Source organism: Numenius arquata, chromosome 18 (genome assembly GCF_964106895.1).
Source record: "Numenius arquata chromosome 18, bNumArq3.hap1.1, whole genome shotgun sequence".
Classification (NCBI taxonomy): domain Eukaryota; kingdom Metazoa; phylum Chordata; class Aves; order Charadriiformes; family Scolopacidae; genus Numenius; species Numenius arquata.
In genome coordinates, this window is record NC_133593.1 from 392,167 (window position 1) to 416,026 (window position 23,860).

A 23,860-nucleotide genomic window follows, 5' to 3' on the forward strand; every position below is an offset into this window, starting at 1 on the left:
TATGAGCTGTTCTAACTTATATTGAAGTAAATGGTACTTCTTAATAAGCTTCAACCTCATTTTGGGACAGCTTCAGGATTTAAACAATACATAATTTATACATAAAAGGGATCACTGAGGACCAAAAGTGACTGGGAAAGACATGAAAACAAAAAAATCAGCCAAGTCCTGCTACTGTTTCTCAACAGAGATCTTTTCAAGAGTGACATGATTTGTCAAACACAAAAGCTGCATATTTGTATTTAAGGACTGATAAAGTTTTCTGTTATACATATTTGCAGGAACATATCATTGATATGTCCTGGTATCTTGGGTTACAGCTGAGGCCTGGGGACAAACCATGAGAAAAGAGATGGGAAGATTCAATGAGAGAGTACCTGCAGCCGTTTAAAACAGCAATATATCTGATTAATCATCTTCTGCATTACACCCAGGGAAGGTAGTGGTGAGTTACATACACTCTAGGGTCCTTTCATACTGCTAAAGTGATGGGAAAAGGCCCTCGTGTTCCTGAGAACCAGGCTATAACTAAGCACCACTAAAGAGATCTCCATCAAACCAGAATGGGTTTTCATTCATTCAGGCCAAAGGGAAAGTGCAAACTTTAATTAACTCAATAGCTGTCAAGAGCTCAGAGACCTGCACACTTACAGTGCTAGCTGCAAAACTGCAGATCACCAGCAGTACAAGCTATCCCTAGCCCTGACGATTGTCAGTAAGCAAGAAGAGCTGGGTAAGAAACTCGCCTGCCCTCCTGGTGATGTGCTAGTGCCAGGGAAGCTCCTCACCATGTCTGCAAAAAAATGCCAAAGCCCAGAAAAAGCGGCAGCCCAGGCTGCTTGCGCATGATGGATCATAGAATCACAGAAGGGTTTAGGTTGGAAGGGACCTTAAAGCCCCCCCAGTGCCACCCCCTGCCCTGGGCAGGGACACCTCCCACCAGATCAGGTTGCTCCAAGCCCCATCCAACCTGGCCTTGAACCCCTCCAGGGATGGGGCAGCCACAGCTTCTCTGGCAACCTGGGCCAGGGTCTCACCACCCTCAGAGTAAATGAGGCCATTGGGGCCACCCATGCTGGCCTGGGGGATGGCTGGCCATTTCCATTGGGCTTCTCGCAGGGAGCTGCATCGTGGAGTTTGGGAATAGGGAGGGAAATGCAGTGAGCTCTGGGGGCTGTGGGGATTCTCTCCTGGGAAGTGATAGTACAAACAGCACTAAACTTGCCTTTTTCCACATGGACAGTCAAGCTCTAGCTATGCACGGCTGTAGCAAAGCACAATTCCTGCCATGCAATGGTCAGTACCCACCAACACCCTGAGCCTCTGAGCCCCTGAGCCTTCTGAGCCTCTGGCAGCAGAAAACCAGCAACACAGGGATGTCACTTGGAGAGGACACCAGAAGAAGCCTGCTCGGGATTGGGGTCCACAGGAATGGAGATCCAGAATGCAAGACACTGACAACCCTAATTATGCATATGCCTATCAAGCACTGCCACCTCTCCCTCTAGCTTGCAGGTGACATAGCTGAGCTGGTGTAATATCCAATTCTTCTGGTGCAGAACATCTAATGCTCAGCTGTCTTAACTCACAGTCCTTGTCCTGAATCCTGGATTCCCTTCCCTGTCCTTCCCTGGGAGCTGGACTGTTGGGACTGCCAGTGGCCCACTTGCTGCCAAAGGACACACATCAGATGGATCTACCTTCCCTTCTTTCTAACACAACTAGGGCACATGAAAGAAAAAGCTAAAGTAAAAATGCCATGATGGGCAGAGAAGTCCTCCCAGGTTAGAAGATGCAAAAACTGAAGCAGTAACTGGAGACACCGATCTGTCTCTGTGCATTACGGTCTGGTCCTGGATTTCACAGGTATTTAGGGGCACTTCTGCATGAAATATGAACCTGCCACAGTGCATTGGTTCCCATGTGGCCCTCCTTTTGGCTTTTGCCAGGCCAAGAGTGCCAAACTGGTGCATTTCCATGGCACCGGTCCCCAGTGGACCACATTGTTTTCAGCCCCCAGGCACAGCTGCTTCCCACCGCAGTCACCCAGGTAGTCCTGTGCTGAGGACAAGATGCCTTTTTCTTCACCTGCAGACTTCATGCCCTTGGTTTGCCTATGGGATCTTCTCAACTCTCATTTCCAGACCCATCTTCTTCCTGTGCTGAGCCTCTCGCCAGGACAGGCAGGTTGAGCTGCGAGAGATCTTGAAAGAAGTGAAGTACAGCCACAAAGCCCCTGCTGCCCTGGCAGATGTTGTTATGCAGCCCAGAAGCAGGGCAGAAGCCTGGAGGCTGGCACAGACCCTGCTTCAGGGTGTCCTCTCTCAGCCCTCCCTCAACAGGAGCAAAGAGAGCAGCGAGGTGGGCGTGAGGAAGGTGGATCTAGAGGTGATCTTTTCTCCCAGCCAGCCATAGGGGGAAAGGGCCCCCGTGAAAGCTGTGGGAACTGCTAAGGCAGGAGCATCCAGGTGTGGAGAAGGATAGGAAGGGTAGGAAGCAATCCCCCAGTGCATCTAGGGGGTGCAGTGGGGTATGGGATCACGAGGGGGTAACTGGATGAAGGGAAGGGAGGACGGGCACGAGAAGGCAGTTCAATACCACTCCATTGCTGGGTCCTTTGTACAGCCTGAAGGCAGAGGGTGTATATATATTACTAATAAAGACCACTTTCCGCCCTCAGCTCATTGCCTGGCCCCCTCAAACACAAAACCAGCTGAACTAAACCAGATCTAGGGTCTACTTATCCCAGCATCACCTCTCTGATAGCTGCCATGGGTCTCTAGAGAAGCGCAAGAACAGGGCAATGAGATGTTATAATTTCCATGAGAACTTTTTAGCCTTCTAATACCTTCAGCTGATGGAGTCTCTGGGCTGGATGTAGTTTCTGTCCTCCCTTGCCAGCTATTAAACCAGTAGGAATGGTTTCTTGGCTATCTCAGGCTTTCCTGTGTTTGGGGAAGCACACAACATCATTTATAGAAGCTCATAAATAGCAACGAGTCTCCCATCATTACCAGGCCAGGGGGGGAGGCTGGCAAAGATCCTCCTGCTCCTCAGGGCTCCCTTTGACTAACGCTGCAAATTGCTGCCTGTGGCATTACTGCAGCGTGAGCAGCAGAGCTGTGCTAAATATTTTGGGGCCGAGAAGGCAAGGGGGAAGGTGCAGCGGTGGAGTCTGCTGTTACCTGGGAACCTGGAACCTGTAGGGTGTGAACCAGCTCCATATCCCTGGGTCCATAAGGCAGGACTTCCCTGAGTGCCAGGCTCCTGGCTATGGTATCCAAAAGGTTTTCTGACACTACAGCTGATTTTAGAAGCAGTGGTGGAATTACTGAGATTGTGGACAGGTAGGAGGGTCCCGATCCTCCCTGCTGCAATAGCAAGAGGGAGTTTTTGTCCTAAGAGTCAGAGATATCAAACATCATCCTAGAGGACAGTTTGAGTTTTGTATACCTGGAAAGTGCTTCGCCTAAGCACATAAAAGGACTTCAACTGGAAAAGGAAAACTCTTGAATGCTGAGAATCATTTTACTAAGAAAAATTTTGAAAGAAATGAATAATTTTGTAGGTAGTTCAATTATGGAAAAAGAACAGAAAGCTCTGTTCGTGCCTCAGCTTCAGGGATGTGAAGAGGTTGAGGAATTTTTTGCTGCATACTTTGCAGAGTGCAGCAAAAATACAAGAGAGCTGCCAGTGTGATTTCATATGGGAATAAAATGCAATTTCAAAGCTTTTGGGAGTGTGTGAGAAGCTAAAGCACTTGCTAAGCACACCCTGCAGGGTACACACAGGAAATGGCGTATCTTCCCTTCGGCTGAGGATGTGGGGAAGTGGCACTGCAGGGATCAGAAGCTCAACTCTCACAGCCACTGTAACCAGGAAGGCTCTTTGCAATGCAGCAAGACAGCCAGGTGCCCGCTTACACCTAGAGGGCTGCAAAAAACATGCCACAGGCTCTCACAAGATGTGATACCATCTACCAACACAAGGGGTTTGTAGCTTCTTTGATGGGTTATCTGTTCCTTAAGACCTGCACAGATGCCATACACCACTTCAGGCATATTGTACAGAAGTGTACAAGGTGGTGTTGTCCTTGAAAATGAGGGGACATTTGGCTTGATGGCCTTAAGAGCACTGCAGTTGCTCTCAGAAAGGAAACAGGCCCAGAATAAACTTTCCTGCTTAAGCTGAGGAGCTGAGCACCAGCAGATGCGCACCCAGGAGATGTGTGTGTGAGTCAGCAGGGCATGGCCCGTCAGCACGCTGCATTTCCCTTTCTGCTCGAAAGTGTGTATTGCAGAGCACAGTGTCATTTCTTCAGCGCAGAGGAGGGAGCTCAGCCTCCTGCAGAAGGTGCTCTGGAAGCCTGCAGTGGGGTTAGTCCAGGCTCCAGGCTGGGCCAGGGTGCAGGAGTCTACAGAGGGAAACATCTGGAATAGATACTATCAGTTATTTTCTGCCAGTACGAATGTGAAGTGTTGGAGATAAATATGATAAAGAAAGGAAATGCCAGTGCATACTATCAGCTTTTCACAGTAACTGTAGAGTCCACCCACTGAAAACTGGCTGGGATGGAAACCAGCTCTCAACCAGGAACCAAGCTCTGCAGGCTGAGTGCAGCAGCCACCAGCGCTCTCACTCCCAGGGGACTTGCAGGGTCACCACCAAACAGACCAGGAAAACCAGAACCAAAGCCAATCCTGGAGCCGCAGCTGTGCAGCAACACCTTCCTAAATCTGTTCACCAGCCTCCCCAGCCTGCGCACTGCTAGGGTGAGGTCACGTCTGGAGCTCTGGTTCAGCGTGTTAGATAAGCTGAATAGATAAGGAGGCTGACATTTGAGAACCAGTGTTTACTGCACCCCTCCGGTGGCACTGGCAACTGGACGTGCTCTGTGTGTACCTGAGGTATGACTTCCACTGCTGCTGAGTGATCGACCCCTTTACAGCAGAAGAGAGAGCATCTGCTCACAGCTCAGCGATGCGTTTGCCCTGTCTCACATCTGCTCACTCTTTCTGAGGACAGAACCCGTCTTTCTAGTAACCTACTCGGAAACACAGACTTCAGAAGTGAAAATCATGCAAGAAGGGAATGCATCTGTTGGTCTGAAAGACAGGGATATGGAGTCCATCCCTAGGTCACTTAGGAGATGGATAAGTGGAAAAGAATGAGCTTGTTAGGTCTGGGGATTCACTTATTTCTCTCTCTGCTCAAATTCAGCTTTTTTTGAGGAAAGGGCAATGTTGGGCAGCAGGTGCTCTGTCTCCAGGGAAAGCCCCATGGGCTGTCAGGCTTCTCTCCAGATCTGCTCAAAGGCGGATGCCCCCTCGCACTCTGCACTCCGCTGTCCTCAGGCACAACACTTCACTCTGCTCCCGCTCTGCAGCCCAGGAGTCACAGAGAGAAAACACAGCACCCAACAGAGGCAAAGCCACCCCAGCGCACTGCAGGAGTCGCAGCAGCAGCGGTGGTGACAGCCCCGGTGGCAGCAGGAAGGCAGCAGCAGCAGGAGCAGGCGCTGGCAGTCAGGAGCGAGGGCTGTGGGGCTCCTCTGCTGCAGGTGACTGCGGCAAAAGGAAGCACGCAGATACCCACAAGGATGGTATTGAATTATTTTGGCTCAATTATACAGGGGAGCTACTTGGTGTTCAATGGTGTAGTCCCTGGATTTAAGCATGAATAGATAGGGTCTCCCAGGGAGGGATTTTCATATTCTCATACCTAAATGCTGCAACATCTGGCAAACTTCCAGCTCCACTGTTTCACTTTCCTCCTGTCAGGTTCCTCCTTGCTCCTCTGCCCCGAGCCCAGCCGGACCTCACTGCTCCTGGGCTCCACCAGCCACAAGGACAGCAGTGCCACATGCGCAGCCTGGCAGAAATACCACATCCAAAACAACTCCAGCTCAGATTTGGCTTTTTAACCACCACGTCGCATTAACGGCACTAGCCATGCTGTGATCCACAAAGACACCTGGACTTTCTTCCTCCTGCTACTGCCAGCCAAGGAACTCTCAGCTTAGAAGTTCGTTCAGTGCATGAGTTTTTACTCTGCACTGCTTTGTTTCTTCTGAATGAAACTCCCCACAGTTGTCCTATACCTGGGCCCTCCTCTGTACTCGCAGACCCTCCCAACCTTGTACGCCCCGTGATAAATTAACAGAATTAAGTTGTTCTCTAAAACCAATTCCTCATGAACCTTTCTCCACCCCAATTCCTGTCCTGGTTTCAGCTGTGATACAGTTAATTTTCTTTTGAGTGGTTGCCGTGTTTTCAGATTTGGTATGAAAGGAATGCCAATAACGCATATTTTTTCGTTGTAGCTAAGTGATGTTTACGCTAATCAAGGACTTTTTTCAGCTTCCCACAGAAGCTGAGAAGGATAGACAGAACAACAGAATGGCCAGTAGAATATTCCACACTATAGACATCATGCTTCATATAGAAATGGGGGTTGGCCAGGGCAAGGGAGGGAATCCACAATCACTGCTCAGGTTGGGCTGTGCAACCAAATCACTGGGTGGTGAGTGACTTGTGTCTTGTATATTCTTTTACCATTATTATCATTTTCCTTTTCCATTATTGTTCTATTAAACTGTCTTTATCTCTGTCCATGAGTTGTATTTTTCCCCTTTCCCCTCCTTTCCTCCGTCTTCTCCCCACCCCTGGGAGGGAAGCAGGGGTGAGTGAGAGGCTGCATGGTCCTAGCTGCTGGCTGGAGTTAAACTGCGACAAATCCCCCTCCAATAAGTTGCCATCTTCTATTTAGCAACGCCCTGAGCTACCTCATCATTCAGGCACACAGCTCTGAAAAAGTCAGGGAACTTTTCAAAACAGCCAGATTAACTTCCAATGAAGCAGCATCACACTCTACCACATTTTTCATACATTTTTCCCTGCCCTTCCCATATACTAAGGAGAAAGGGGCTTGGCTGGAGTCAGCTGGCTGAACACCAAACCAGTGAGTCTTGAGATTTTGCTGGTGGAAGAGGTGGAGAGGTCCCACGCTGCAGGGCCTGGTAGAGCTCCTGCTGCTGGTTAACTCCCAGGGAGCAGGTTCTCGCTGTGCTTTAACTGTGGCAGGCAGGGTGGAACTGGGCGGGGGGAGAAACGTTTGCTGTTTCTACTCTCTTCTGTTACCTACTCTCTTCAGTGCTAGATAAAGCCTTTGGGATAAAGCAGCAACTCCTACTCCGATGTTTTATGTAGTTATGCTTTTTCAGTGGAGATTCATAACGGAAGGACGTAACGTTTATACTCCAGGTTGTACAAAGGCCATACCTAACTTTACGGGTAGTTTGGGAGTTGAATTTATCCCACACAGCATTAACTAGTTTGCCAAGGCTGCTGCTGCTTTTCCCCCTGAAGCAGCCACAGCAGGCCAATATAAAGCAGACCTATTCCTCAGTGCGTGAAGAAGCTGCGACCCAGGATCACCGGGATGTAGTGCTTCAATGCACAGGTTCGCTGTGCTGATCACCGGGCAAGCGGTTAGAGGGAGCACTGCTGGGCTCGTGGTTTTGCTGCGCCTGCTTCTGGCAGGCAGCGCTTCAGCTCTCTGACCCCTAATAAACGCTGATGATACAAAATTGCCACATACATAGTTTCTTAAAAAGAAAAAAACAAAACCCACAAAAGAAACAAACCCACGATTTTGAACGTTATGTCTTTCCTCCTTTCAGAGAACAAACACCGGCGGGGTGCCCGGGCCTCCCGCCCCACCGCGCCTGAGCCCCGGCAGCACCTCAGCACCGCCTGCTGCCACCAACCGACCCCTCGCCGTGCCGGAGCCTCCCCCCGCCCCTCACCACCGCCGCGGGGCGGCCAAGGGAAGTCAAGCCGGCTGCCATGGTGTCGGGGACGCTCGGACGAGCCTCGGCAGCCGCACAACGCCGGCTCGGCAAACGGCCCGGCCCGCCGGCACCGGCCGTGCCGCCCCGCCCCAAGGCCGCGACCTCCCTCCTCACCCGCCCCGGGGTCGGGGCCGGCAGAACCGTCGCTTCACCGGCCGCAGTGCGGAGCAGATGGCCAGGCCAGGCCAGGCCAGGCCACGCACAAAGCGAACTCCGCGGTGAGACCACGCTCCCTGAGGGGCGGTCCCACAAGGCCCCGCGCGCCGCTGCCCCTTTAAGAGGCGGTGGGCGGCACCAGCCGACGGTGAAGGACAAAGCCAGGCGCGCGGCCCCGCCGCGATACCCGGATGGGCGGGGGGCGCGTCCCGATTGGCCGCCGCAGGGCGGGGGGCGCATCCCGATTGGCGGGTGCGGGGCGGGCGGATAACGGGGAGACAAAATGGAGTCGTGCTCTCTGCCACTTACATAACGCGACCTCTCACCTCGCGCGCGGGGCAAGGCAGCTTGCCGCGCCGGCAGGCGGGGCGAGGCAGCGCGATTGGCGGGCCGCGCAGCCAATCGGCAGCCGGCAGAGGCTGCGGCCCGCCAGTAGGGTATCAGGGTCGCGGCGGTGGGGGCGGGCCCAGTGGGGCGGGAGGCAGGTCGGGGTGCGCGCGGCGCGGCCGGGCTCGCCGCCCGCCCGGGAGGGGGAGGGGAATCTCCCGCCATTTTTCAATCCTCCCGCCCGGGTCCCGCTGCCGCTGGGGTCGTCGCACGGATCCGCCGGCTGCGGCCGGGCCTCCGCCTCGTCCCGCCATGGCGCCGCTGCTGGGCCGCAAGCCCTTCCCGCTGGCCAAGCCGCTGCCGCCGGGGGAGCCGGGGGAGCGGTTCGTCATCCCCCACACACAGGAGGCCTTCCGCACCCGCGAGTATCCGCCCAGACTGAGGGGATGGGGCCGGGGCAGCGGGTAGGGTTCCGGCGGCGCCGTTGTCACCTATCGCGGCGGCCGCTCCCGCGTCGAGCGGGCCCGCTTCGCCGGGCGCGGAACCGGCCTCTCGGGGGGCGGTGGGGCAGAACAAAGCGGGGGCGAGGGGGGGGCAGCCCGTGAGAGGGGAGTCTGGCCTCTTGGGGGGGGGGGGGGGGTATTCCGTGAGGGGGGGCCCGGGGCCCCTGAGGGGAGTCCAGTCCGCGCTGCCGCCAGGTCTGGCCCTGGTGCCGGGGGACGGCTGTTCCCCGCGAAGTTTCTGGCCCGGTTTGGAAGCGGTTGCCGGCAGCCAGGGGGAGCGGGGACGGCAGCTCCGCGGGGCCGGGGCGCTCTGAGGCGGTGGGAAGGGACTAACAGGTAAAGGCTGTCGGGAAACGGGAGCCGGCTGCGTGTTCAGCGAGTACCGGTAGGTAGGGGTTGATTAATGCAATTAGCACAGGAACAGCTCTCCGCGGGGTACCAATTTGTGGCGTGTGTCCCGTGGGTGAGGGGTGGCACTGAAACCAGAGACTCCCACAGGGAGGAGGAGAATAAAATAGTGACACAGGCAGCTCGCCTGTGGTGAGCCCAGGCTTTCAGTCTGACTGTCAGTATCTTCTTCTGGGCTGGTTTGCATGAAAAACGTTCTGGTTTTTTATGGTTCCACGAGAGTCAGCATGTGACGGTCCTTGAGCGGCAGGAAGCAGAGGTGGGCTGGGCGGATAACTGTCACCGGCGATGGGCAGCCACCAAGGCAGAGCTACCGTTCGGGTCCCTGTGGGGCCAGAGAGGCCTGAGTTCTGTGCTGGAACCTGCAAACTGCTACTTACTGCGGCTGGTTGTTGTTTGTGTTACAAGGATCAAAATCTCAGGAACTGAGGACCAAAGGAAGGACTGGAAGGGAGGCGGAAATGCGTGAATATAGGAACATACCTCGGCAATCTTGGCGACGTGGAAGACAAAGGAACTCCAGAACTTATACAGACCTCTGTATTGGAGAGTGTCTTGTTACTTCAGTGTGCAGAGCAGCTGGTGAAAGCCCCTAGGAAGGATTAGGTAGCTTTTGAAGAGGAATTGTGTATCTAAGTGCAGATAGGCATTACTAATGCATTCAGCCCTTTGAAATGAGGTTGGGTAGAGTGTTAGGTACTTGCTTTTTAACACTATTTTAATTTAAAGCATTGCACCTGTGACTCAAAAACCTGCTATTGCGGTGTGTGCAAACTGAAAGTAGCTCAGTCATCCATCTGACCTGGCAAAGACCTGTTCTCTCTCTTTCCCTATGAGAAACAATCAGTGATCTAAAAGACAGAGTTTAAGCCTAGTTACTAGCTTTGTAAAAGAAGATGCGGCTTTGAACCTTAAGGTTCATCTACCTTGTAGGAACAGCACAGCAGAGTTATGGAGCACCTTCTGAGAGCACCAGTCTGTTGGTATGGCTGTTGTGAGTCTGTGAGTAGATGCAGGCCGTGTTTCTGTGGACACTTGGATGGTATTAACATTAAGGAAGAAAAGTGGTGGTTTCTCACCTTCAGAGGGGATGGCGATAGCTGCAGGGTCAGAAGGAAAGAGGAAACCACTGAGGCTCAAGAGAGGTGCTCTTCTCTTGGAGAAAGTACAGCATGGGGTGCTGTGGGAGGCAGACAGCCTAGCATGTTCTAGAAAGTTCATCTTGGCAGATAGACATCGTGAAGCTAAAAAGAGAAACTAATGTTTGGTTTCTGTCTTGTTTTGTTGACTGTGTATAATACAAGCTAGGCAAAAAGTGGAACAGAAAATTGCAAATGAGTCGGTAAGTTGAAGGGAGATGTTACCTAAGGAAGGTTTGGAGGGGTTTTTTTTGGTGTCTTCTGTTTATCCTCAATAGTGCAGAGGAATGGCTTTTGTGGATGGCAATGGCAGCAGAGGGGGTGTGTCAAGAGGTGTCCAAGTTCTTGCACAGAGCAGTGCTTGGTGTCATTTATGCTGAGGCCTGCCAGAATATGGTCTCCTGAACTTTTCTTTTTCCACCTTGAAAAACTGTTGTTTAGCTCTTCTCCTAAAGGGTGTACAGGTTCTTATTCTGCACAGCAACGAATGAGGTATTTGAAAGATGTGCAAAGTTCTTAAGACTCTTTTTATTTGTTTGTTTTGGATATTTTTGGCTAGGATTTGGAGATTAGGTTGAACAAAAAATGGAGATTGGGGTATTGTATATGAGGAGAGACATCTGCCCCATGGGTGTGTGAATAGCAGTGGACAGATGGATAGGCTGGTCATCAGAGCGCAGGTCTGATATTTCTTTGTGGCTTTATGTGTAGCTTTGTAGCTTTCTATTTTTTTTGAATGCCAAATCCCCCTAAAGCCTTCTAAGAGAAACCATGCTGTGTAGAGCCTGTTGTGTCCTGGCGAAGCCTTGGGCTTCTGGTTCAGACTCGGTGAGCCTTGCCAATTGTGTGGGGATGGTGGATGGCTGGGCAGTCTGAGATGGACCTGTCCTTGCAGGAGCACTGTAGGATCTGCTCTGAGAGGTGTGAAGCGTCAGCTGAATGCTTCACGTGTGGTACGCTCTTCTCGGGTTTATGTCAGCTGTACCCCTGGTCTGTGGCGTGCGTATTGAGCATTTGGAATCTACCAAATGCTGAATTTGTTCCCTGGTGAGCAGGTCATCTCTTCCGTTAGGGCGTAGGATCACCGCAGTTTGTGTTCCACTCTAGCGGCTGCGGTTTGGGAAGCTGTGTTGCCAGCTCAAGAGAGGTGCTCTGTTCAGAGAGCTGAGCAGCCTGGGCTGGGGATAAGGGAGTAGTCCAGCCAAAACTTTCTTTCTGCCATCAGTGTATGGTTTTCGGAAGCTATGTTTCTTTCCTCCCCAGATAAAAGCTTGCTCTCTGTCCTTGGTTAGTGCTGTTGTACGGTAAGTAGCACAGAGAACACGAGGAATCAGGCCGTGTGTGGCTTGCAGGTTAAAGGCAGTCGTTCACATCTTCACGTGTGATATCAGCCAGTTAAATTTTGGCTGAAAGATTGCAGCGCCAAAGCACAGTCATATCACACTCCACAGTTCTAGGAAAACTTTACCACCCAAACAGGGAGTAACATCTTACAAATGTACCGGCCTTCCTGGTAAGTTTGCCACCTTAGCTAATACAAGTGGGAACAATTAAGATGCTCTAAAGCTATTTTGGAGTTGATGCTCGTTTCTGTGAGAGCATCAATAACCCAGGAAGAAACAAACTCTACCCACTTAATAGCCCTCTTGTGCAGTGGTTAGCTTGGTTACTTTGAAACGTTTTTCTTTAAAAAAATGTTTTCAATGTAACTGTTTTCTGCCTTTCAACATTGTGTTCTTCAGTGTGATGCAAACATGTGATGTATTAACTGTTACACAGTGGGTAGTCATCTGTTTAATTTCACATGTGTGTTCTTCGTGGCTTTTGGGAATGTTCACAAGTAGCTGGTGACCAGGGTTTTTTATTATTGTATTGGGAATTTGTGGCAATGGCAGCTCCAGCTATGCAGAGAGATGGGTTGGTTATGGCATACCAGTAAGCCCTCACTTACGGTCCTCAATCAGACCTGCTGAACAGCCTGCAATTTGTTGGGTTTGTTTCCAGTCTGCGTGGAAAGGACAAATAGCTTATGTGTGTTGGAAAGTTTGAGCTATAGTAAACTTTGCAAAAACATTCTGTGTTTTGGCTTTGTGCTGGCTCCAAGGTTTCAAAACAGGACCTGGCTTGGGAGCACAAAGGCAGGGTGGGCATGAGTCTTGAGCGCTGATTAAGGAACGTGGCCAGGGGTCAGTGTCAGATGAGCTGGCCAGCTGCAGGTGGAATTAAATTGCATTTGAGAGGCAGAGCTGAGCTGGACAGAGAAAATGCTACACCTGCCCCTTTTAAATTCAGTGTTGATCTGAAAAATATGGATCCCAATATGGTGGGCTTAAGTTTGCACTCATAGGTATGTAGAAGGAGGGGAAAACTCATAGGGAAATTTCTTGTGGATCTTCCTTTCGATATGGGAAATAGCGTTAGGAAATCACATCTTTTGATTATTTTTCAACTGGACATCAGCGTTTATTTGCTCTCCTTGCTGGAAGGAAAGGAATCTCCTCACAGGGCTGAAGGGAAGTTGATAAATGTAGGAGGGAAGTAGAGCATAATTTTACTTCCCAGCCATATCTCAAGGATTTATTTAGACTACTGAAGGTTTATTAAGACAATGTGCTGAGCCCTTAAGAAGTGTGTCTTTCTTTTAGCACTGGTGTTATGGCAGCTGCAAGTCCTTCCTATCTAGGTGGTGTCCATGGATGCATGAGAAGGAAAGGCTGGGGGAGAGTGAAGGTGAAGTGAAGGAAGCTGAAGATGGCTCTTGATTGTACCTACTGCAAGGGTTGGGTTTGCTTTTAACGCTTCTGTCTGTGGGAATGGCAGAGGGAGGAATTATTGTTGTTGCAGTGTAGTCGTTGTTAAAGTGGTTAAGTGCTGTAAATACAAGGAGAACTCCTCGTTTCCTGTCTGATTTCCCTCTTCCCACCCCCCCCCACCCCCCCCCAGCTTAGTATCACTATGAAATACGTTAAAATCACACTTGTGGTCGGGTCGCAGCGCTGTGCAGATAAGTTCCTCTGTAAGCTGTGGTTACTCCTTGCCACTGCCCCACCACAGTGATGGCGCTTCCTGCGCCTGCCCTGTAGCATCTCTCATTCCTCTGCAAACTGAAGCAACTTTGAAACCTCAGGGAGGGGTAAGAACTGGCCAGAGGGCTCAAAACTTGGGGGATGACTTGTCAGATCGCTGTTGATCTGCCGAAGAGCAGGAGACTGCACAAGGAGGGCAAGCTGGGGAGCTGCGGGATTTCTCCTTGTTTTTGAGACCTGCTCCAGACAGAGGGAACACTGTCAGCAGTGGCAGCTCCTCTGGGGGCAGTTCTGTTCCTGGCTTCTATTCTTCTGTAGCACCAGTTGCTGTGGCTGTGAGATACCCGTGTATCAGCATCCACAGTGTGGCTTCTGTACCTTGTGCTTTACCTCGGGGCTGTGAAGAAATGTCCAAGAGAATTGGCTTTGTTGGAGTTGTAATTTGGCTTCCTAACAGGAATCTTAAAAAAAAAAAAAAAAAAACCAAACCAAAACAAAAAACCAAAAAGCCAACATAATAATAATAAAAATATGTTACTTGCACTAAAGTTTTCTTGAAAGCAAAGCATATGCAGGATATGATGAGCGATTTGCTGTGGCTGGTGACTCTGCCTTTGCAGGAGCGTGGAGCAATCTGTTTGTTTCCCACAGAGACTCTCATAATTAGCACTTGTGCTGCAGCGGGCTGAGCCGCTGTAGTTGTTACAAGCATGCTTTGTACTCTCTGCCTGCTTTTCTGCTGGAGAGCATGCTGATGGAGAAGGGAAAGATGCTTTTCCTGCCTCTCTGTTATAATTTCTGCACTTAAATTACCATTGGTAAGCATATGGCAACTTAAGCAGGCTGCCATGGGGTAAACTGGTGTGGATTTACACTGTGCTGGCTTGGCTGATCATTGTGCCTGTACATGTTGTAGCCATAGAAAGTATGAAGTAGCTTATATCTGTTTGCCCTGACAGTTAATTACTGCTTAGGTGGAATGGATAGAGCATAGACACAGATGCTTACAGCAGAGTAGCTAATGCTGTAATTCATAACCCTGCACCGGGATGCCTCATCTGTGCACCCGTTCATCCCAACAGCCGGAGTAACCTTGAGGCTGGTTGTGGTGTGGGAAGCAGGTGACATACTTGGTGAGAAAGGTCCTAAAGTTGTGCTAACGCAGGAGGCTGCTCTTGTTGGAAACCAAATGAAAGGTGGCCTTTCTAGTCATTCCAGTTTCAAAGCTTTTGGAATTTTTTTCTCAAAAGATTGGGGGTACTGAGTAAACTGGTAATTTGCATTTAGAGTTTGCAACACTACCCTAGAGCACTAGTAGTAGTAGTTCCCCAGCAGTTATTTAGCAGTAGACCATTCCGCGTCTCCTGCACGTGCCTGTGATGTTGTTTGTGCTGTTATCCAGTGAATCAGACTAGAAAAGCTGAAGAGTAACTTAGCTGTGCCACGAAGCGTTCAGCTGAAGTGACAGTAGTGTGGCACCTTCTGTAAGCCGGTGCCGAGCAGGACTGGCATTTCAGCTGCAGGAAGCTCCAGTGCACCCTGCTCTGAAAACCTCTCTGATTTAATGCAGCATCTCCATGGTAGGCACAGGGTCCAACTGTACCGTAGCGACCCTCAGCCTTTATGCATTCCAGAAGTAAGGGTTTAGTTGAATTTGATTGTCTTATGCTCCTGTGATTATGCTCTCCACTGTGTAAATCCTGTTTTCCTGAGTTGCCGCTTCTCCAGAGAGTACGAAGCACGTTTGGAGAGATACAGCGAGCGAATCTGGACGTGCAAGAGCACGGGAAGCAGCCAACTGACGCACAAGGAGGCTTGGGAGGAGGAGCAGGAAGTTGCTGAGCTGTAAGTACCAGTGAAGAAATTGGTGTGTGTCTGTCTCTAGGCATTGGGGCAGAAGAGTGGACTTGGGAATGCTACGGGATTGCTAGTTTATGAGGGGAGATAAGGAGCTTTTTACAGGCTGTAAGGAAATGTGGGAATTCCCGAGCTGAAAGCAAATGAAGTCCAAATTTGATGCCATCACTAATGCACTTGAGTAATGTACTTATTTAGTGCTGTATCTTGGTATTACTTGAACCAAAATAGTTCAGCATATGGTACTTGGCATATTTTAAAGCCGCTTGAGTAATGGGAATCTTTCAGAGGGAAAAAAAAATAAATCTTCAAGGAGCTAAAGTAAAAATACAGTAAAAAGAGGCCGTTGAAGTGTTTCACATCGGCTAGGTTCACAGCTATAATTATTTTTTTTCAGATCTGCATTGAAATAAGTTGTTGAACTAAATAAAATTACTTTGGAGTGAGATTTTGGGGATCTGCTCTACTTGAAACAATGAGGAACAAAGGGAAGCCAGCAGCAGTCATTACTCTGCTCAGAGCACCCCTGTTCCTCTGGGCTGACCAACGTGACCTTTGCTGTAGAAGTGAATTTTCTGTAGAGGTGCAAGTCCGTGGCTCTACCAACATCTATAACTCACTTTGTGATTACCAAATTGTAGGAATTATGCAAAACAAATGGCATGTTTCGCGGTTCTGTGAACTGATGCCTGGGACTTCTGTGACTTTTTTTCCCTGGGTTTAAACTGGGGAGCTTTGTCAGCAGCACTACCTGAGTGCTACCTCTTTCATGAAGAATCCACGATTCTGATTCATTGGCAAAAGAGTTAATAGCCTAAGGAGAAATGCCCCATCATTTGAGGTTAAACACATCTGTAAAGGCAACAAATAAGAAACCTATTTTCTAATAGTCCTAATGTCTATGAGGGTTGAGGTACTGCTGCCTTGACTCTTTCCTCCCTGGTGCTCTTCTGTGAGAGGAGGGTGCAGAGCCAGCCCCATAAGCTTAGAATCCTGAGTCAAAAACCACTGGTCTAGTGTCGCTTACTTTTGGTTGGACTGCTTGGCCACTACTGAAAACATTCAGAAATGGAAATGAAATATAAATGGAAGATTTCTCAATAACAAATTTAACTATAGTCCTTCTACATGTGGGGAAAAAAGACTCTGTGAAATGAGATCTTGGTCTTGTTTCTTTGAAGCAGAATTAAAAGCTTCCCAGGCAGTTTGCTGGCTGCTTTAATACTTGACACTAGCCTGAATAAAAAAAGTTTGCTAAAGTGATAAATTTGTTCATGGCAGTTGTAGAACAGCAAATATAGCTGAGGATTGTCGGCAATGGATTCCCGAGTCTGGCAAGCTAAAAGGGTTTTGGAAAAATGGAGTTATTTTGTTCCTCTTTACAGTAACTTGAAATGGAACTTTACTTTTTAGCCAGAAAGCTTTATGCAATATATTTCTTAGTACCCCTATTTGCTAACTGACCTGATCCTTTAGAAAGGAAATCAGTCAAGTAAATTTGTAACAATCATTTTGCTTCTTTGGATGAAAAAGTTTGAAGACCGTGACATGCTGAAACACACAAAATATTTTTCTCTGGAAACATAATTTGTGTAAGCCTATCTCTATCTTCTTTACTGTGCTAGCAGTCTGTTTGGGAAGAAGCATGGTGTTATTGTTGGAGACAAGAATGTGAAAGAAACAAGCCCCAGAATGATGACATGGTCTGGGTATATATTTAACATCTAGTAGAGAGGCGGCAATAACCGGCAAGAAAGGGTTCACTGTCAGTGCTGCTCTTCCAGAAGGCTTTATGGTGTTCCTTCTGGGAAGGACAAGTACAATTTGTATTGTCATGCCAATTAACACTTTGGGGGGTGCTGGGGGGAGGGCAGGAATGTTTGCATGCTAATGTGGCATCTGCCTCAAACATTGTCCTGGCCTTCATGTTCCCGGAATTGCGAAATGGGAGGCTACTTTGCATTTTGGCTTTTATTCCATGAATAATGAAAACTTCTTATGTGCTTGCTCAGCTTGAAGGAGGAGTTCCCCATCTGGTATGAGAAACTGGTACTGGAAATAGTCCACCACAACACTGTATCTTTGGAAAAGTTGGTGGATGCAGCTTGGCTGGAGATCATGACCAAATTTGCAGTGGGAGAAGAGTGTGACTTTGAGGTGAGGTTCTGTTTTCCATTTTAACTCATGCTTTTGCACAGAGCTAATTTTGGATATCTAAAGGCAGGAGATGGGAAGAATATATTGGCCACTTACGTTATCAGAAAGATGGTGAGAACTTCTTTTCCACAGAATCCCAGGGATAGCACCTGCTTTTGAATGCAAAATGGTTCCATAAGCAGAAGCCTGTGGATGACCCATACTGATGGCAAGAGAAAAGTGACTGGTCTGTGTGTGTGCGAAGGGAAATGGAGATACACTTGTTATACTGCTTAAATATGGGATGGTCTGTGTATATATTTAAATATATATAAACCCACATAATTTTTAACTGCTTTTAATTAAAATATAATCTGCCGTAATCTTTTCACCCAACATGTTCCCAGAAGGAACAGTAATCTTAAATTAATGTAGCTTGAAGTTCACTGCTTTCAAATCTCTAATGATGCTCTAATGATTAGAAAATTCCCTCCAAAACTGGGAATGATGGGGAGAACTCAAAATTGTTAAAAATAAGGGAAAGTTCTAAAATGTTCTCTGTTCCTGTTCACAATCTGTTCAGGACATATTCTCTCAATGGGGCTGCTGAGAGAGTGCACTTGCACCTTGTACACACTCTCCTTAGGCTGAGACAGCAGCATTAATAGACACTGGAAAAACTTTTGGGTTGACAGCTCGCTCTTTCTTAGCAAATTGAACAGAACTTCCAGGTAGGAGTAGTAGATAGTAATCCTGTAGTTGTTTCATGAGAAGGAATATGAGCTTTTCTCAAGGAGGATGTCAGTTAAGTGTTTTGCCAAATTAGGGTTTGTAGGTCATAGCTGCTTTTTTTTTTTCCTTCCTCGTGGCGCTAAAGCTGACTAGTTCATGTGTCTTGCTCGGGTTTGGTTTTCATCAATATTTCTGTGCAGGTTGGTAAGCAGAAAATGTTGCCTGTGAAAGTTGTGAAAATCCATCCCCTGGAGAAAGTGGATGAAGAGGCCTCAGAAAAGAAATCTGATGGAGCCTGTGATTCCCCATCCAGTGACAAGGAGAATTCCAGCCAGGCAGCCCAGGACAACCAGAAGGAAGCCATCCTGAAGGAGGAGGACAACAGGAGGGAAAGTATGAGTAAGTAGTGAGACAGCATACCTGTAGGTAGCTCCTGGAAGTGAGTATTTGAATTTATGTACCTCTTGGGCCTGGGCTGCGAGTGTTGTATGTGATGTTTAAACAGTGCTATGGGATGGGAATCCTGGATTGTCATTGTTAGTGGTGCAGCTTTGGTGGCATCAGCGCTGTTGGCTTTCAACTCTTCTTGCCTGTTTTAAAGCAGAAAATGCGCTATTGTTCTAAGGTGTAATACCAAAAGCTATGCATGAAAAGGATAAGCTTTGAAAGTATAACAAATATATTTTTTTTAAAAAAGGGGCGGGGGGTAAACAGCAAAGGTTCATGCATTCGTAATGTTCTGCTGTGATGAACAGCATCAGAGCAAACATCTCTAGTTCTAAAGCCTGTTGTTCTGCAGCCAGAAACAAGCTCTAATTCTCTTTCATGTTGCCAGTTGACATAAAAAATAAGGGTGTTTTTTTTTTTTTAATTTTGGTTTATCCCCTTTTCAGTTTTCAAATGCTTGAGACAAAATTAATGCAGAAAAACGCATGCTAATTTTTTTCCAACGGTTCAAAATAAAACATGCCTGGAAACACTGTTCCCCTCTTTCATATCTGTTCCTCCGTGCTGCAGAACTAATCAGTGGATGTCCAAGGCTTTTCGTGATTCTTAGAAGGTACTGTTGAAAGAGGAAAAAAAATAAATTACTGGTTTTATGCCCTGTGTAACTTCTTAAAAATGGAATTATAAAATTCGTTAAAAGAGATTTCAAAAAGTACTTTAAAATAAAAAAGCCCAAAACAAAACAACCCCACAGCATAGCTCCAATCTTGATAGCTTAATTTTAGAGGCACAGAAATGCAATAAACTGTTTACATTTGTAAATAGCCACTCCAGCATCTGGGGAAGGTCTCCAGCCTCCTCTAGTATGGAGAAGAGGAAACTCAGAAAACATCCCAGCAAGCTAATAGCAACTGGGCTGGAAAATAAGTTCTACTAAGCTTAGTAATTGTCAACTGTTTCTGATTGGAAAAAGTTATGAGCTGTTTTGATTTCATTGCAGTGCTCTCTATAACTGGGAAGGAAAAAAAAAAAGGTGTTGCGGAAAAAATCTGGCCTTATACTCATCCTTTGAAACAGTAGTTTGAAGAGGGGCTAATGCATGCATTTTTTTTTTTTGGTTGTTTTTGAGTGGTAGTTCTCTCAAACTACCTCATAGAAGTCATGGGAAGTACCTTTTACTTTAAAAATGCTCATGTGTAACCAAAAATTACAGCAGCATTTTTGGGCTTGTGTGTTTAGTAAAGTCTACCATAGACTTTACTACTTTAGTCAAGTCTACCATAATATTTTCTTGGTTGGTATGCAGCATTTAACCAGCTGTGTTCAGCTCTGCTCTCACTGGCGCTGCCCTCAGCATTTTCAAATCAAAGGTGCTGTCAGAGTCATAACGTAATCAATAAAAGCAGTAAGTGCTCGTTCTTTTAACTCTCTCCTTGTACATACGCATTTATTAAAAGGATGTTTTATTGATAATGCTTTTAGGTTCATAGTAAACTTATTCCTGAATCAATATTCCAGAGTCCATTAAAATAACTCTGTAGCATTTGTTAAATTTATACAGGGTGTTACAGAAGTAGTGAAGACTCGTTTTCATTGCGCCCTGCCCTGTGCCTGCCCGAGGCTGGGTGCCTTGTGGAGGTGCCTGGACCACACCTCCTTCCACTTCTTCTGTCTAATAATTTACGTACTTGACCACTGGTAATGGGTGTCAAGGTCACTGTGCAAGAGTGAGCATTTAGAAGCCGTAACAGGCTCTGCATAACAGTGTGTGATGGACAAGCTGTAGCTTTCTGTGCGCACACGAGGGGGCAGAGTTAACCACAGCATTTTTACTGATACTTAAGTCAAACTTGGTGATTTTGTTGGAGGAAAAAAGGGGCAGAGAAAGAGCTTCAGTCTTTCTGGATAGGAGTCTACTGTGCTTCAGAAGCTAAAAATAAGGCTTTATATCAGCTTTATTGCATCATATCTGCAGTCTGAAGTGGCTTTGTATTTCTAGTTACTTAGGGAGTGAGCTCTGGAAAAATCTGCAGAAGTGAGAGGAAAGGCTAGTTTTTCCTGAAAATGGATGGTGAACTACTGGAGGCAGGTTCTGCAGCTGGAGCTGTACTTGGAACTAATACTGCTTTGGAAGATCCAAAATAAGTGGTGAATAGGAGGAGACAACAGCATATGGATGGTTTATGAGGTTCCAGTAGTGTAGTGAATGTAAGTTTATTACAGTACAATGCACAACAAATGAAGTATGCTTTTTGTAAAATAACTTCAGGAGGGAATGTACAGTGATTTCTTCTTCCCCACCCCTGAGCATCCAGGTGCTGTTTGATGGAATTCAGTGTAGTCATCCCTATTTCTAGAATCTAGAAGGTAAATCACAAAAGGAGAGGTCGCTTACAGGCCTGTTGGAGAGACAGCAGTGTAATGGAGTCCTTCAAAGTCAGAGCCAGGACTAAGCAACACATTTCTTACACATAAACTTGCTCTGCGTGGTACGTGCATCCAGCAAAGACACTGAAAGCAGATCTTTTACAGAGCTTGAAGTGTCTTGTATGCGACTGCCATTGTGCTGTTGAGCAGAAAAACATAGTTTGGTGTTTGTGAACTTACTGAGATATTTTTAATATGAGTGTGGAACCAGAGAAGGCAAAAGTTTGGTCTCAACCTGACTTGTGATGAGAGGATTAGTCTCCTTTTACACATACCATCACTATTAGGAAATTCAGTTGTTATTTGGTTTTTGTTAAAGTAAAACCTCTATAATGAGTGATGTTTGGAGCGGAGGATTCTACGTTGCATTATCTAAAATGTAGCAGTAATGTGGGAAGCAGCTGCACGTTTGTGTGCTCGGTGCAGTGAACCCAAAGCACCTGTGATCATTAACGTTTGCAACCTGAATATAGAAATAATAAACTCAACACCAGCTGGCAAGAAGATGTGGTACCTTTGGGCTCTTTCAGTTCCATCTGTCTTGAGAATAAAAAGGCTGTTTGTATAAGCATGCTTAAGATCTCCAGCTAAACTAGCCCGTACACATAGTGCTTGTAACTGTAAAACGCTTAATGGCCACCAAAGTAAAATGAATTTTTAAAGTTACTTTAACTTAGAGTCTGTAATTTCTGCAGTAGAACTATTTCAAATATGGCCTGGCAGAGACAGCTAGGGCTCTTGGCAGGCGTTCCCTGAGCAGGTTACTGGTTATGAAACCTGTCTCCCCTTCATGAATTTTATAGACATTTTCTCCCTTTGCATGGGTAGTTGCAGCTACCATCTGCAGAGAGATGGGTTTAAGTATTACAAGTGGTCCTTGATGCTGTTTGAAGATAGGTGGTGCCTCCTACTTCAGGGCTGTTTAGGGACTGCGTTCCCAGCCTGCATCTTCAGGATATTTCTAAAACCCGATTTGGGACTTTTTCCTGATGTTCTAGTTTAACCAAGCACTGTGGGGTGCCCACTCCAGTGATGGTCTGGATTCTTTAATGTTTTTTGGACTCTAATACTGAGATACTTAATGTCTTCTCTTGCTTTTATCAGATGATCGAGCACGTAGGTCTCCTCGGAAGCTTCCCACTTCTCTGAAGAAGGAAGAAAGGAAGTGGGTTCCACCTAAATTCCTGCCACACAAATATGATGTCAAGCTGAAAAATGAAGATAAGGTGAGTTGTTCGCTTGAATCCTTTCTATTATAACGTGAACATGCAAGTTTAATTAAATAATCACTGTCAGTGTGTCTGTACAGCACAATGTAGTACTTCCTGCTGGAGTGGTGATGTTGGAAGTGGATGGCTGTGGTTGGCTGTGAGGCTGACTAGCCTGGCTGTTCCTATATGTAATAGGGTTTTGCGCATGGAGACAACTGATAATTCCTGAGACCACACACTGAGTCACGGTGCTACAGTAGCTTTAGAGTTGTGGCTGTTAATTGGCTAATCTCTGGTCAGGCAGTTAATGAAACTTGGTCAGAGGAGGACTAGTTAAATCATGAGCGGCAGTTGCTGCTCTTGTTCTCACTGAGCTTTGCTGAGAGTCGGAGGTAGCTGCACTTCGGAAGCTCTGTGTAGCTGCAGCACTGCTGCGTGCCGTTTGTCATCTGTTTGCTAGTTTGACAAGAGAGGCAGTGCTGACCTCAATTTAATGAGTACCACTTGCAGAGTTACTCCTCTGGTCTCAGGGAGAAAAAACAAAACAAAATAAACATTAATATGTAAAAGCTTTTAAGTTAGTAGCAAGCACACACAGGAGGAAGGTCAGAGATAAAGCAGTGGGCTCTGGCAAGAAATCTGCAACGTGAACTAACGCTTTTTACTCTTTTGGCTAATTGAATCTCCTCCCAGTCTCTGTTATGCATCTCAACTCCGCAAGTCGTTTGGTTTGGTTTGAGTCTTTGCAAGAGAGCTTTGAAAGAGCAAAGAATTTGTGGACATGAAGCAGTACAATGGTGCTTGCTCCTTTTAGCCATATGATGGGTATTTGTAATGTGGTTAGAAGTTAAATGTTAACAGTCTGTCTGTGTGTTATCTCCAAGATCATCAGCAATGTACCAGCAGACAGCTTAGTCCGTACAGAGCGCCCTCCGAACAAGGAGATCCTGAGGTACTTCATCCGTCATAACGCACTGCGGGCCGGTACATGTGAGAATGCCCCGTGGGTGGTGGAGGATGAGTTAGTGAAGAAATACTCTCTCCCCAGTAAATTTAGTGACTTCTTGCTTGATCCACATAAGGTAAGAATTCCTAAAAGTTTCTCCTTTGCTTTCTCACCCGTTCCCCAGCCTTAAGCAGTCTTGGCAGAGACTTCAGTGTGCCGGTTGGGTTTTGGTGGTCCCAAGCTTACATCAACTTAGAGGGATGCAGAGCAGGAAGGCCCACTCCTCTGAAGACTGATCCTTTGTGAGGCGGCACAGCTTGAATGTTTGAAACAGTGGTCTGCTTTGAAAATTTGAGGTGTAACTGCCTTTTCTTGATTTTTTTCCAATAGTTTACATTACTTGTCTACAAGTAAAGATACCGTTTCCTGATGTAAGACAAATAGAAGAGCTGTAGTCCTTGCCTGGTCATGCCAGTTCCTGGGCCCTTTGCATGGGTGCAGTGCAAGAGCTGGATGTGTTTGACTTCATGATGGTTCTTTTGTGGTGCTGGATTGAGTGACGGCAGATACCACAAACTTTGCACTGAATGCTCTAAGTAGCAGGGATGGGGTTTTTTTTTTCCCAGCCCTTTGTAATGACCAGCCAAATATACTGTTAACTGAGTAAATGCCAAATCATGAAATCTGCTGTTT

At 47.4% G+C, this 23,860-nt stretch overlaps 1 protein-coding gene across 1 annotated transcript in view; it reads left to right on the forward strand.

Annotated features, from left to right (window-relative positions):
* Positions 1-8,482: 8,482 nt before the first annotated feature.
* The window catches only part of BAZ1B (bromodomain adjacent to zinc finger domain 1B), a 50,209-nt gene continuing 34,831 nt past the window's right edge, over positions 8,483-23,860 (forward strand). Inside the window, exons 1-6 of the mRNA XM_074160802.1 lie at positions 8,483-8,760; positions 15,140-15,256; positions 17,281-17,425; positions 18,337-18,535; positions 22,115-22,236; positions 23,106-23,303. Of these exons, the coding sequence (XP_074016903.1) occupies positions 8,648-8,760; positions 15,140-15,256; positions 17,281-17,425; positions 18,337-18,535; positions 22,115-22,236; positions 23,106-23,303 (894 nt within the window). The 5' untranslated portion in view covers positions 8,483-8,647. The remainder of the gene's footprint in view (positions 8,761-15,139; positions 15,257-17,280; positions 17,426-18,336; positions 18,536-22,114; positions 22,237-23,105; positions 23,304-23,860) is intronic.